The sequence below is a fragment of the Onychostoma macrolepis genome, chromosome 08 (genome assembly GCF_012432095.1).
Source record: "Onychostoma macrolepis isolate SWU-2019 chromosome 08, ASM1243209v1, whole genome shotgun sequence".
NCBI classification, from domain to species: Eukaryota; Metazoa; Chordata; class Actinopteri; order Cypriniformes; family Cyprinidae; genus Onychostoma; species Onychostoma macrolepis.
In genome coordinates this window covers 24967544-24982370 of record NC_081162.1, presented here as the reverse complement: position 1 = coordinate 24982370, position 14827 = coordinate 24967544, and the positions used below count along the sequence as shown (strand labels likewise).

Below are 14827 nucleotides of genomic sequence, written 5' to 3'. Positions count from 1 at the left end.
GTTGCACCGATGAATTAAATCGATCAAAAGTGACAGTAAAGACATTTAGAATGTTACAAAAAAATAAAAAAAATAAAGAATTTTCTATCTGTTTCCACAAAAATATAAAGCGGCACAACTGTTTTCAACATTAATAATAATAATAAGAAATGATTCTCAAGCAGCAAATCAGCATATTAGAATGATTTCTGAAGGATCATGTGACACTGAAGACTGGAGTAATGATGCTGGAAATTCAGCGTTGAATCACAGGAATAAATTACCTTTTAAAATATATTAGAACATAAAACAGTTGTTTTAAATTGTTATAATATTTCACAATTTTACTGTATTTTGGGTCAAATAAATGCTACTAGGGATGCACCGATACCGATACTGGTATCGGGTATCGGGCCCGATACTGAGCTCCTGTACTTGTACTCGTACTCGTTAAAATGCCCCGATACCAAGCGCTGATACCTCACAGCATGTGATAAGTGTCATATTCCGACAAAGAAACAGGACAACATGCAGCAGAATGGAGTTAATAGAGATTAAGGACGTCTACGAAGCAGATGTATGCAATGAATAATGTTAAACATTCAGTATTAATGCCTTTATAGTTGATGTGCGCGAACTGAAAAGCAAAGCGCTGAGTGGATTGAGCGCGCGGCGGCGCAGATGCGCGAGCTTGTCGAGTGAATATACTTTTCTCAGACATCACTGGAACGTTTGTAGTTCGGTCGGATATGTCAAAAACAAGTAAGCAAAACAATGCACAAGTTACTTAACGGTAGGGAGGGAGAGAGAGAGCGCGCGCGCACTTCTGTGATCTTTGTTGATGTTCGCTCACATAGCATGCATCACTTGGATTAAAACTGAATCGTAAATATAAGACAATTTATAGGGGCATTCACTATAAAATAAATAATTTATTTTCAACCTTAAGCAAACACGACTTTCTGGCGAAAGTGAAACTAGCAGACTGTGTGAAATGCGCGAGGCTGTACTGTCCCTCTCATTCTGCACCAGTACAAATACGTGCACGCGTTGTGCATGTTTTGCTTGCTTCATGAGTGTTTCTGCATTAGAAAGAAAAGCAAAGAAAAACGCAACTTCTATTTCTGAAAATATCACAGTTAGGAGATTTATAACGAGTGGTTCCCTGCATTATTACAGCAAAACACGTGATTTTAGCAGCTCTAATGCAACTGAATTAAAGATGATGTACCATAGAGCAAAAAAAAAAATGAACAGTGAGAGTAACAAAAACTTGTAAAATACATTTTAATGTGCATAATTAAGTGTGAAAATAACCGAAGGATATACAGTCAAACCAAAAATTATTCAGAGACCAAATATAAGTTTTTGATATTTTTTACTAGTGGGTGCAGGACATTATAGTTAATTTATGTAAGTGAGGATAGCAAAATAAAGTAAACTGTGACATATTATATCCAAAAATTCTTCATACAGTGGACTACCAATAAAATTTATACAAATTTGGGACCAAAAATTATTCAGACCGAGTCTGGGAAAAAAACTGAAGTTCAGGTTTGCATGAACCTGGTTGACAGCATGCCCAGGAGACTACAGGCTGTCATTAAGGCTAAGGGTTGCCTGACAAAGTATTGATAGTTGTGTAAATATTGTCATACTAACAGCTGTCTGAATAATTTTGGTTGATTGTAATGCATCACATACCTTTCTATCAAAGTTATCTGATATTATCGAGCTGAATTTGTTCTGACACAGTTTAACTCTGAGTTCTTGTCATATTTTACTACCATAAGCTATAGCGAATAAACTGATAATGTGAGAAATGTTGAAGGTGTTTGAATAAATTTTGGTTTGACTGTATCTATTTGATAAATTAAGTTAACCAACTAACATTATACATACTCTGTTGGTTTCTGTACCCAATATTTAAAAAATTTACAAATGCAATGAAAATATCGGTATCGGTACTCGGTATCGACAAGTACCAAAAATAAAAGTATCGGTATCGGGCGAGTACTGGAAAAAGTGGTATCGGTGCATCCCTAAATGCTACCTTGGAAAGCATAAGAGAAACCATAAAATACTAGCCCACATGTTATAAAATATAGAGCTGCATGAGAAAAAGAAAAGATCACAGTCACACACGTCCCCTTTTCTGCACAGAGATTTCTTTAATAATCAAAGTCAATGTTTCAGATCTTCAGCCACAGATGAATAAATTATTGTGCAATGAATAATCTCACATGGTAATGAGACAGTGATTAAAGTGCCTTTGCATGCCGTCTGTGCTCCCACCCCACGTAAATGATGTTTACAGCTAATCATGACAGCTAATTGGACTCCAGAGTGTTGCCGAAGGAGAGACCGGATGACGATGGTGGTGGGGGGTGTTTGCATAAAGAATGAAGACCAATGAGAAATGCACAGGCTATCAAACACTAGCTGACTAATCTATGCATCTTTAACACAATTACCCATTAAAAGGCTTTTAAGACGTACATTAAAAATCTGGTAGTGACAAAATAAGGAACTGGCATTTTTTTCCAAAGTTTTTACTTGGCATGTTATGCTGATGCAATAATTCATGCAAAGAACAGTTTGCAGATTTTCAGAAGTGAGTGCTGCTTGCTTGTGCAATGCCACGATAATAAGGTATTGTTATACAGTTGCTAGGGTGTTCTAAGTGTTGCTATGCAAATGTTAGGGTGTTCTGGTGGTTGTAGGTTGTTTTTTATTAATGCGACATATCAAAGAGAGGCGATATTGAGGATAAAGACTGATGGATTCGTTTCTTACAAACACAGCTTTTCACTTCACTAGATGTTAACTGATGGACTGGAGTGCTGTGGATTACTAGTGATGTTTTTATCAGCTGTTTGGACTCTCATTCTGACGGCACCCATTCACTGCAGAGGATCCATTGACAAGCAAGTGATATAATGCTACATTTCTCCAGATCTGTTCCTACGAAGAAACAAACTCAGCGACATTTAATTTGACTTGAGCCAGTAAAAAACCCCATCTAGCAACATCTTAGCACACTATCAACTGCATAGCGATGTAATGGTAACCACCCACAACTTTGTAACAGTCAATCATCCTGACGTTTGGTGGATAAATATCCCCCAAAGCTTTTATTCTTGAGATGCAGTGTGTCTTCTTTTCAGTTTATCAGCCAGTGGACATGATCTTCCAGATCAGTTTGTTTCTCTCCATGCCAGTGTCCTCCATCTATCTTTCTCTCTGCTGTTTTACTGGTGTAATTATTTCTCCTCAGCTCCTGCGGCGTACAGGTCTCTCGTGCACCGGGGATTTAAATCAGGCAGCTGTGTCGGGCAGACCTGCCCTCATGAGGACACGCTGATCACACATAGCCATGATTCAAGCAGTCAAACAGATTGAAAGGGGGGAAAATGCTACAGGGTTTGTGCCTTTAGACAACAAATCTGATCCCGTCCTGATGAACAAAACTGCCTAAGGTGGTTTGTGCTGATTTAGCTGGTTTCCCAAACTGGCCTAGCTGACAAGTGCCCCAAACCTTCTGAAAACCAGGAAAACGGTGCCGGTTTTCAGTTTGGCAAGGCTGGATGATCTTAGATACATTTATTTATTTAGCAGAATGATCTAAGCTGGTTAGCTGACACAGTGAGATGTCAGTATACATTTGTGCATTAAGGTTCTTGAGTGATACTGAGTTAAACTGCAGAATGTTCTTTCTTTTCTGTTTTTTAGGTTTTTTCTACGTGAACATGCGCTGAATGGATGTGTTTGAACTGTTATGATGCATCTCGCTGTCTTGTGCCATGAATGCGGTATTTTTAGGATGTTGTGTCTGTACGTAGAGTTAAAAAACACATTCCAAGGCCGCTCCAGAGGATTTGCATTGCTCAGAGATGTTGTATTGTCTGAGATAGTTCCTCTGTTTCTTAGTAAAATAAAAAGTAGACACAAATAAGACCATTTTTGACATACTGTAGGAGTATACAGCTATAAAATCACCGTGGATAGACGCTCAAATCATTTCGTCTTGGAAGAATTTGATGAGAAATATTTGAGATCATATTGAGATCTCTTAAGATTGTTTGCTTAAATTAGTATTTTGGCTAATCTGGGTACAGACATGTTTGAGATTTGGGTCTTCTTGTTAGGAGAAAAATCTTAGAAATGCAATGCAGATTTCTTGAATGTTTTTGAAAGTCTTGTTTGCTCACCAAGGCTGTGTTTATTTGTTTAAACATTACAGTAAAAACAGTAATATTGTGAAATTAAATAACTGTTTCCTATTTGAACATATTTTAAATTGCAGTTTATTTCTATGATGCAAAACTGTCACATGATCCTTCAGAATCATTCTAATATGCTGATCTGCCGCTCAAGAAACATTTATTATTATCACCAATGTTGAAAACATTGTGGAAAACTATAGTGATACATTTATTTTTGGGATTCTTAAATTTAACAGAAAGTTCAAAAGAACATTGTTTATTTGAAATAGAACTATTTTATAACATCGTAAATGTCTTTAGTGTCACTTTTGATCAATTTAATGTAATCCTTGCTGAATAAAAATCTTAATTTCTTTGAAAAAATCAAATCTTACTGACCCCAAAGTTTCGAACAGCCTTTTGTTGTTATCTCCTTCGATTTCTCTTTGTTGATGGAGCTGCTTTTTCTCTGTTACTCTTACTCTGTTAATGTCAATTCAAGTGATTCTACAGGGTCATTGAGTCTCGGTGGATGTTTTTGTGGCAGGATTTGCAGCGTGTTTGTGTAGTGCCCACAGGAGCACTAATGGATGCTGGTGTGGACGGCAGGAGAGCTCACTTTGATGCAGGTCTGACAGGTCACAGGAAACAGAGCAGAGATTCAAAACCTCTCAGGATCTCCCGCTATGTTTTCAACACAGTCAGACAGATGGAGTCGTGCTCAAAGGGAAATGTCTTGAAACACTTTAAATGTTTAATTAACGAATCAAAGAGAACACAGAGAGAGGACTGAGTCCTGTGTGTGTTCGTGCAAGCGTTTCTGTGTTTTTCACACTCGGGTCTCTGTTTCCATAGGAACCGGCTCCCTTTAATAACTCTCAGCAGGTCTACAGTGAACTTTTCATTTTTTATTCCTCTCGTACTCTCTCATTGTTTATGTCTCATGCCAGTTTTCAAGAATAGGGTGTTTTACTAGCAGTGTACAGAATTGTTACAACTCCTATAATATCTCTTTATTTCGTTCAGATCATTTCAGTGTGGCTGCATGTCTTTTCTGACAGCAGGGGGAAACTAAAGATGATAACAATAAAAAGCAACTGTCATGTTAAGATTATTTGGCCTGTGAAGCTGTAAGATGAAATATTGTGTAAATCTTAATACATTTTAATATCTGTATGCAAACAAATATGTTTATTGTTTCAGGTAATATAATGTGTGATAGAAAATCAGAGTTCAAAATCTTGAGTAGACATCCTTATTTATTTGTCGAGTTATCTTGACCAAATAGGCTGTGCAATATACAGTATGTAAATGTTGCCAAGGACACATTAAATTGATTAAAAGTGACAGTAAAAGACATTTGTAACATTACAAAAGGTATCTATTTCAAATAAATGCTGAAATATAAAGCAGCACAACCGTTTTATTTCAATATTGATAATAATAAGAAATGTTTATTGACCAATAAATCATTTCTGAAGGATCATGTGACACTGCATGAAGCAATGGCTGCTGAAAATTCAGCTTTGCATCACAGAAATAAATTCTATTTTAAAATATATACAAATAGAAAATGGCTACTTTAAATTGTAATAATATTTCAGAATATTACATTTACAATTTACTGTATTTTTGGTCAAATAAATGCAGCCTTGGTGAGCAGAAGAGACTTACCAACCCCAATCATTTGAACAGTAGTGTAAACGTCAGTATAAAAATACCAAATATATTATATAAAATGTATTTTTATTTATACATTTTAGTTACTGTATTATATGAACCATCTGGTGAGGTATATTATTTATTAATTTATTTATTTAGACATAAATAGTGAAAAAGAAACACTCGAATATTCCTCCTAAACTAAGCAGACTTTTGCACAGGCAAGCCTCTCTCACATTATCTTCAAATTATGTTAAATAAAAGGTTTTCTGTGTATGAAATGGCACTGAATGAACAGTCTAGTGCGTGCGTTGTTTCCAAATCATTGGCCCAGTAGAAATAAACAACAAAATTAGAGGCAAAACATTAATATAAAGGGTATGCATTAGTTTTCTTCTGTGTGTTTTCAGGTGTTCACGCGTTACGGGAAGTGTTACAGCTTTAACTCTGGTAACACCGGCGCGCCGCTGGTCAGCGTGAAGGGAGGGATGGGAAACGGACTGGAGATCATGCTGGACATTCAGCAGGACGAATATTTACCTGTGTGGGGAGAATCAGGTGAGGCTGCATGAGGAACAAACAGATGCACACTACTCCTATATCCTTCCTCTCACTCTCTCTTTTTTCTCTCGCAGACGACTCTTCGTTTGAGGCGGGAATCAAAGTTCAGATTCACAGTCAGGATGAGCCTCCGTTTATAGATCAGCTGGGCTTCGGAGTCGCACCAGGATTCCAGACGTTTGTTTCTTGCCAAGAGCAGCGAGTGGGTATCATGTTAATATGCACTTTAAATTGATTGTTGTTGTTGTTTTTACACTAGTACTATTTATTTTCCAGCTGGTGTATCTTCCTGCTCCGTGGGGCAGTTGCAAGTCCACTCCGCCAAGCTCCGATTACTTCAATGCGTACAGCATCAGCGCCTGTCGAACAGACTGCGAGACGCGCTACCTTGTGGAAAACTGCAACTGCCGTATGGTGCATATGCCTGGTGAGTCACTGCACCGATTACAGCAGCACTTCACATTCACTCGGCAGTACAACATTAAATACATTTTACTCTAATACTGCAGTTACTGTAATGATACACTTCAGAAGAGTCCATCAGGTCCATGAAATGGTGAGCAGGTTCATTTATTGTTTGTGCTGTGAAATTAAATCTCAAATTGCTTCACATGATGGCTTTATCCACTGTCTCTCAGTTTTGTTATTATTAACTAAAACTATTGAAAAAAATTTGGTAATTGAAATAAAGCTGAAATAAAATATAAATGTTAGGTGAAAAACTCAAACTTAAGAAACGTAAATGACAATTAGAAATGTTTTCTCAGTGGCTAACTGAAATAAGTTGAAGTACTAAAATTACAAAAAATAAAACTGAATAAAAAGCTATATACCACAAGCTATAAATATATAAAAAGTTCATAAAAATGACAAAAGTACATAATAAAATGATGAAAACTTGAACTAAACTTAAAATGCTAATAGCAAATTCTACATTTCAACAAATACTATAATATATAAATAATACTAAAACATCAGTGTCTTCTGTTATCAGTGTTGTTACGGTTAACTAAAACTATTAAAAGCGATTTTGATCATTGAAATAATGCTGAAATAAAATAAAAGCTAAATATTACTTGGAAACAATAAGGAAATTGAAATAAATAAGGTGGTGTACTAAAATTGCTTAAACGAAAACTGAAATAAAAAGATAATTTAAAACTATATATAAATATTACAAAAACTAATACAAATTTCAAGAGCACATAAAATGACTCAAATTAAATTTAAAATATAAAAATAAAAGCTAATTCAACATATTACTAAATACAATAATAGTATATTAAAATAATACTAAAATAAAGCTGTCTGTCGCCTTCTCATTTTCTTAAGGCATGTGCACTTGTTAATGACAAAGTTAATTTTCAGCCAGCATTTATATAATGGGACTAAAACCACACATCCTCACCTTTATACAAAGTCTTTAATGATTGTGCTTACGCACGTTTATAGTTACAGTAATTGTGCTTAATGGTCACATTTATAACATACTAGCAGGTATTTTAATGTGTACTTGTATAAGTACTTAAAGTATCTGCCTCTAAAAAGCAGAGTTCCCAGCTGCTTTGAGGTCAAGTTAATCAAGCCAGTGAAACCAAATTAAACCTGCTCCTGTTAAACCGCCACTGGCACTGAAACGCAATTTAGTTGATTACAAAAAGCTAAATTAACATATATTAGTGTGGGATTTTAACTTGAGGCAATTTATATCTGCATTAAGGACTCAAGCCATTGAATATTCGTTATGATGCACAAGAACATGGTAAAAAATGAAGATAATGAGAGAGCTTTGAGGTTTTTAATATTGTGTGTTAATAATGTTTTGATCTTATGATTTTACTAAATGTTACAAATCTTATGGTTTTACTAAATGTAGCCAAACTGTTTCATTGGATTTTACATGTGCATTTATGAACTAGTGTTAAGTATTATTTGTATGGTATTATTGTACTTATTGATATTTTGAGTTTATTTTTATATTTTCAGTTTTCATTTTAACTTTTAGTTTATGTTTTAGTCATTTTGTTATGTGTTTTTGACATTTTATTCGTTTTTTTGGTAACACTTTACAATAAGGTCTGATTTGTTAACATTAGTTAATGCGTTAACTAACATGAACTAATAATGACCAATGTATTTTACAGTATTTATTGTAGTGATTAGTTATTAATAAAAATATTCATGTTCATGTTAGTTCACAGTGCATTAGCTAATACTGACAAATACAACTTTTGATTTTAGTATTGTATTAGTGGATTAATATTATTAACTATATAAATAAATGCTAAATAAATGCTTTAGAATTATTTTTCACTGTTGTTTTATGTTAACTAATGAAACCTTACTGTAAAATGTTACCATTTTATATATAAATATATTGCTATTTATATTATGTATATTCTGTTTAGCTTTATTTTTATTTCAGGTTTAGTTTTTGTGATTTTAATACTTAAACTTCAACTTATTTGTTTCAGTTAGTTGCTAAGTTTACATTTTTCATCTATTATTTTTATTTTTATTTCAGCTTTATTTCAATGGACAAAAACTGTTTTAATCATCACCTTTTGAGAAAAGGCAGGAATTTTGAACACTCAGTTCACACAGGAAATAAAAACTCAAATAATCACCCTAATGTCCATCCAAGCCCATATGACCGTTTTTCTTTTGTGTAGTTTGTTTTATGCAATGTTTTCTTCTTCATATAATGAAAGTGAATTTCTAGTGTGCTGGCAAGCTCAAAAAGTAAATAGAGAGGCATGAGCTATACTCCGTGTCTTCTGAAGCCTCACAGCAGCTTTGTATTGGAAACATCAATTAAAATTAAATACAACAAGGGATTTGGAACAACACCAGGGAGAAAATGATGACAGAATTGATTTTTATCCCAATAATGATACTTAGACATCTACTGCCCCTGCAGGTGATGCGCAGTACTGCACTCCTGTGCTCTATAAAGAATGTGCACATCCAGCACTAGGTAAGTTAACTTTTATCACAAATCAGTGTCATAAACACAGTTTATCTTTCAGATGAGCCATGATTTTAATGTTTGCAGTGCTATGATTTATCTTGTTGCACAGATTTCCTGGTGGAGAGAGACAGCGACTATTGCTCATGCGAGACTCCATGCAACATCACGCGCTACAGTAAAGAGCTGTCTTTTGTCAAGATCCCCAGCAAAGCGTCGGTCAAATATCTCGCAAAGAAGTACAGCAAATCTGAGAAATACATAACGTGAGTGTTTCATAAGCATTGAGTGCTTTGTTACCTCAGTGACATACAGTAATACCTGTTTTCCTTCACAGTGACTGTGTTTCCAAAATTTCTTAAAGGTGCTGTATGTAATTTCTTGACTGTCTAAAGCACAAAAATGGCATGTTTACAGATATTTAGAAAACATTAGTTCACATAGGCCTACTTGTTTCTCCGAAAAACAATGCTACAGACAGTTATTCTACTTAGAAATGTGTGTTCTGTGTCGAAATGTCTGTTTTTGTTTTGGTCTGTGTGGTTCCATTTACTGCCAGTTTAACCAAAATTTTTCGAAAATATTTCTCAAGTCAGAGATCGCAGATTCTACCTGACCTAAAAGCCTTGGCATCCATCTAAAAAGCTCAGAGCCGTAATAAAACGCGGATAAATCAACTCATCAACTTACAGTTTAAGGCTTGTTGCCATCCATTGTCATTTGTGCCTGTTCCTGTTGCGTGTCTGTAATCTGGCAGCCCGCATGAGTGTTGAGTCTGAGGAGAAACAACGCTCTCCAGTATTTTGAATTTAGATTGCAGCACCCATTTCGACCGGGTTACATACTGCACCCTTAATTGATTAACTGTGTAGATACCAGTGACTACAGTGTGCTGTGTACTTTCAAAAAGACAAAAGTGTTGGATAATGTGTCACTTTAGCATTTTAATTTATAATCTGCTATACTTGACTGTTAAATTCATGCTAAACCGTGTTGTTTGTGCTGTCAGGGAGAATGTTCTAGTGCTGGACGTGTTCTTTGAGGCTCTGAACTATGAAACCATTGAGCAGAGGAAAGCCTATGAGGTGGCTGGTCTGTTGGGTAAGTAAAAACTATATTGCCTACTGTAAATATTATTGTAATTTAAAATAACTGTTTTTATATGAATATATTTTAAATTGTAATTTATTTCTGTGATGCAAAGCTGAATTTTCAGTATCATTAATCTCCAGTCTTCATTGTCACATGATGCTTCAGAAATCATTCTAATATGCTGATTTGGAAATTGCTACAGTTTTTCAGGATTTTTTGATGAATAGAACAGCGTTTATTTGAAATAGAAATTTTTTGTAACATTATAAATGTCTTTTCTGTCACTTTTGATCAATTTAATGCATCCTTGCTGAATAAAAGTATTAATTTCTTTCAAAAAAAATCATACCGAAATCAAACTTTTGAATGCTAGTGTACAATGCATTAGAGGTAATATGTACAGAGAATATCACAGACCTGGATAAGAAATGTATAGCAAACCATAAAATTGTGGCAATAAGTTTCGCACCTCTTAGTTTTTCTTCAAGAAATGTGAATGTCTGTACTGTACATCCTTTCAGCCCAATGTGTGTATGTTTGTGTGTTGGTAGGTGATATCGGAGGACAGATGGGGCTGTTCATTGGAGCCAGTGTTCTTACGATTTTGGAGCTTTTTGACTACCTTTATGAGGTAAGATATATCTGTATGGCTGTTCTGCCATAAACATTTCTACTGGGATTTGTGTGGTGACATTTTTATAGTTTACCAAAGGAATATTTTAAATTCTGTTACCCTCATGACTTTCATGACAACTCAAATGACTTTCTCTCTTCTGTGGAACACAGATTTTTCTGCAGAAAGTCACTATTCACCAAAAATCTCTTGCCTACATTACCCATTGCAATATGCCAAGCTTAAATACACTACCATTCAAATGTTTGGGGTACATAAGAGTTGTTTTTAAAAGAAATTAATACTTTTAATTAGCGATGATGCATTAAATTGACCGAAAGTGACAGTAAAGATCATTTGTCTTTCTATTGATCAAAGAATCCTGAAAAAAATGGTTGTTCACAATAATATGAGGCAGCACAACAGTTTTCAACATTGATAAATATAAGAAATGTTTCTTGAGTCGCAAATCAGCATATTAGAATGATTTCTGAAGGATAATGTGACACTGAAGACTGGTGAAAATTCAGCTTTGCATCGCAGGAATAAATTACATTTGAAAATATATTCAAACCAAAAGCAGTTATTTTAAATTGAAATATTTCACAATAATAGAGTTTTTACTGTATTTTAGATCAAATAAATGCAGCTTTGGTGAGCAGAAGAGTCTTCTTTCAAAAACATTTGAAATATCTCACCAACCTCAAACTTTTAAGGTTAGCATATGCAAAATTAAAGAAATCCCGAAGATTTAAAATAGTAATGACAGCCCTAGTTAAAAAGTAATATATTTAAAATACATTTATTTTCAAATCTATTAACATATTTACTGACGGATCACTCGAGGCTTACTGATAAAAAAAATTATAATTAAACTCTATTTGGAGTACTACTTGTGCACAATGCACATTTTTTTAATATTAAGCCTGAAATTTGTTTTAATGTCATTGATGAGGCTTGTATGATCTTTGAATAATATGTCTGAAGTATACTTGCAATAGTTCCACTTTAGCACAATCAAATATACTTCCCCTTACAGAAAAACCACATGAACTTCACATGTGAAAATCACTTGTTAAAATCATATGTGAAATGCATAGAAATGCACCCGAAATGTGGTTTTGGAACATTTTCATGGTGTAAACGTGTGAAACCCATGTGATGAAAATATGAAAATATCTTTAGTTGGACTTCAGCACTACTTCTGCTCAATTAAAGTGCATTAAGTACAAAATTAGTTCCAATTTAGCAGACTTTAAGTATACCAGTAGTATACCAAAAGTACAATTGCAGGGTATGTTTATTAAGCGCATAATATGTAAATGTATTTGCAGTATACTTTGCATGAAATAAATGTATTTCAAATAAATTTTTGTATATTTATTTTTCACTCGGGAGAACTTTCATTTTGGAGTGAACTAACCCTTCAAAGACAACAACTTTTTGTCTTTCTTTTTGTTGGTCAAGGTAATGAAATACAGGTTGTGCCGCTGCTCCGACAAGAAACATCACAACAACAACAACACTGATCACGGCACTGTACTCGGCCTGGATGATGTCAAATGTCACGTCAGTAAATTCCATTAACATTCCAGCTGTTTGCCTGCCAGTCATAGTCAGATTATGTTCTACATTTTAGCAGATGGCATCACAACACCAGCACGGTTGTGTTTTCTACGGATTGTTCTGGCATCTTGTGGTTGTTCTCTCTCTCTCTCTCTCTCTCTCTCTCTCTCTATTATGCCTGTGTGATTTTCTAGGATTTTTCCAAAAATGTTTTGTGGTTTTCTGAACAATCTGCTTTTGATTATGTCTCTATAGGGCAGGAATGTCAAAAACGTTTAATATTAATTAAATGGTTCGATCTCTGTGTGCCTGGCCTTTTGCGACAGAATTGCGTCCGCTAGCTTGAGGGGTTACTGTATGTGTCACATTTTATTAATTCTGTGCATCTTAATGGCTATTATATGGCTGTAAATGCATCGTGACAGGCCATTCATTGCACAGGGAAAGACCATAATATGAGGGAACACAAGTCTAAAAGGAATACTTCACCCAAAAATAAAAAAAAATTACTTAAAATTCACTCACCCTCAGGCTATCCAAGATGTAGATGAGTTTGTTTCCTCATCAGGTTTGTAAATATTTAGCATCACATCATCTGCTCACCTCTGCAGTGAATGGGTGCCGTCAGAATGAGAGTCTAAACAGCCTAAAAACATCAAATTAATCCACACCACTCCAGTCCATCAATTAATGTCTTGTGAAGTGAAAAGCTGTGTTTGTATGAAACTAATCCATCATGAAGATGGATTTTTATCAGCTGTTTGGACTCTGATGGCACCCATTCACTACAGAGGATCGATTGGTGAGCAAATGATGTAATGCTACATTTCTTCAAATCTGATCCCATGAAAAAACAGACTCGTCTACAGTGATGGGAATAACGGTGTTATAAATAAACTGCGTTACTAACTGCGTTATTTTTTTCAGTAACAAGTAATCAAACGAATTACTGTCTCCCCAGTTACAACGCCGTTACCGTTACTGACATTAAAATGCGGTGTTGCTATAATTTATTATAATATTATTATCTTTTTTTTTTTTTCAGTTCGTCTGAATGGATGCGCAGTGTAGCTGTATTTGATGTACAGTAAACTCTAGTGTGAAGGCGCACACCTCGCCGTTGCTTTGTCTCACACACGCAAAGAAAGATACAGAGCGAGAGAGTCTTACATGACATGCAAAATTGACACACTACATTAAAACGATATTCTTTGTTGTATTTTCCTGTCAAAAGTTCCTTTTGAATTCTTCAGCTTTTAAGAACTGCAGGTTTCTCCGGTTGTAGGCGGAACTAATGCACAAATGACAGTCTCATTGGCTGGCGCTCACCTATTATCGTCCCTGTTTTGATTTCAGCAAATCAATTCAAGCGAACGCAGACAACGTGATTAATATTCATGAACCCAGCCGCTCATTAATCCTTAGTCCGTTTTATATTGTTATTAGTAGTAGAACTCGTAGTAGTTTTGTTATCTTATCAGTATTATTTTTCTTTTTATCTTATTTATTATTATAACATTTTATATTAAGATATTTAAACAATATCTTAAGCACCACCACCAGTCCTAAGTTCAGTCAACATGACAAATATGCATTCATACATGGTTATTCTAATTACTAAATTTCTATCATCATATAATGCTAAATTATCATAATATCATGTTATAATGCTTGACTGACTGATGCTAAGTGTCAGATATTAATATTAGTCTGGTGAGTAAACTAAAAATTTACAAGCCAATGGCGATTCTATTGCCAAGGTGTCCGTAGAGGGTTGATAATATTTACAATAATCTATTGAATTTGACAGGTGTCTCTCACATTGTCCCACAGAAACATTAAAATAGTATAGATTAGTGTACAATGTTTTATAATAATAATTTATTCTATTTAGTGTCCATTTCATTCATTTTTAACATTGGGGGCATCCACATTATTTGACGCATTTTAACTTTTTTTTTTTTTTTTTAAAGTAACACAATAGTTACTTTCCCTGGTAATTAGTTACTTTTATAATGATGTAACTCAGTTACTATTTGTGAGAAGTAACTAGTAACTATAACTAATTACTTTTTTAAAGTAGCGTTCCCAACACTGCTCGTCTACATGTTGGATGGCCAGAGGGTGACTACATTTTAGCTAATCTTCATTTTTGGGTGAACTCTTTTTTTGAAGGCCTGT

General features: G+C 34.7%; 1 protein-coding gene across 1 annotated transcript in view; it reads left to right on the top strand.

Moving 5' to 3' along the window:
* asic1a (acid-sensing (proton-gated) ion channel 1a) overlaps positions 1-14613 on the top strand; it is a 28515-nt gene extending 13902 nt beyond the window's left edge. Inside the window, exons 4-11 of the mRNA XM_058785555.1 lie at positions 6257-6404; positions 6482-6609; positions 6684-6834; positions 9328-9384; positions 9488-9641; positions 10385-10476; positions 11019-11098; positions 12548-14613. Coding sequence (XP_058641538.1) covers positions 6257-6404; positions 6482-6609; positions 6684-6834; positions 9328-9384; positions 9488-9641; positions 10385-10476; positions 11019-11098; positions 12548-12667 — 930 coding nt within the window. The 3' untranslated portion in view covers positions 12668-14613. The remainder of the gene's footprint in view (positions 1-6256; positions 6405-6481; positions 6610-6683; positions 6835-9327; positions 9385-9487; positions 9642-10384; positions 10477-11018; positions 11099-12547) is intronic.
* Positions 14614-14827: the final 214 nt, after the last annotated feature.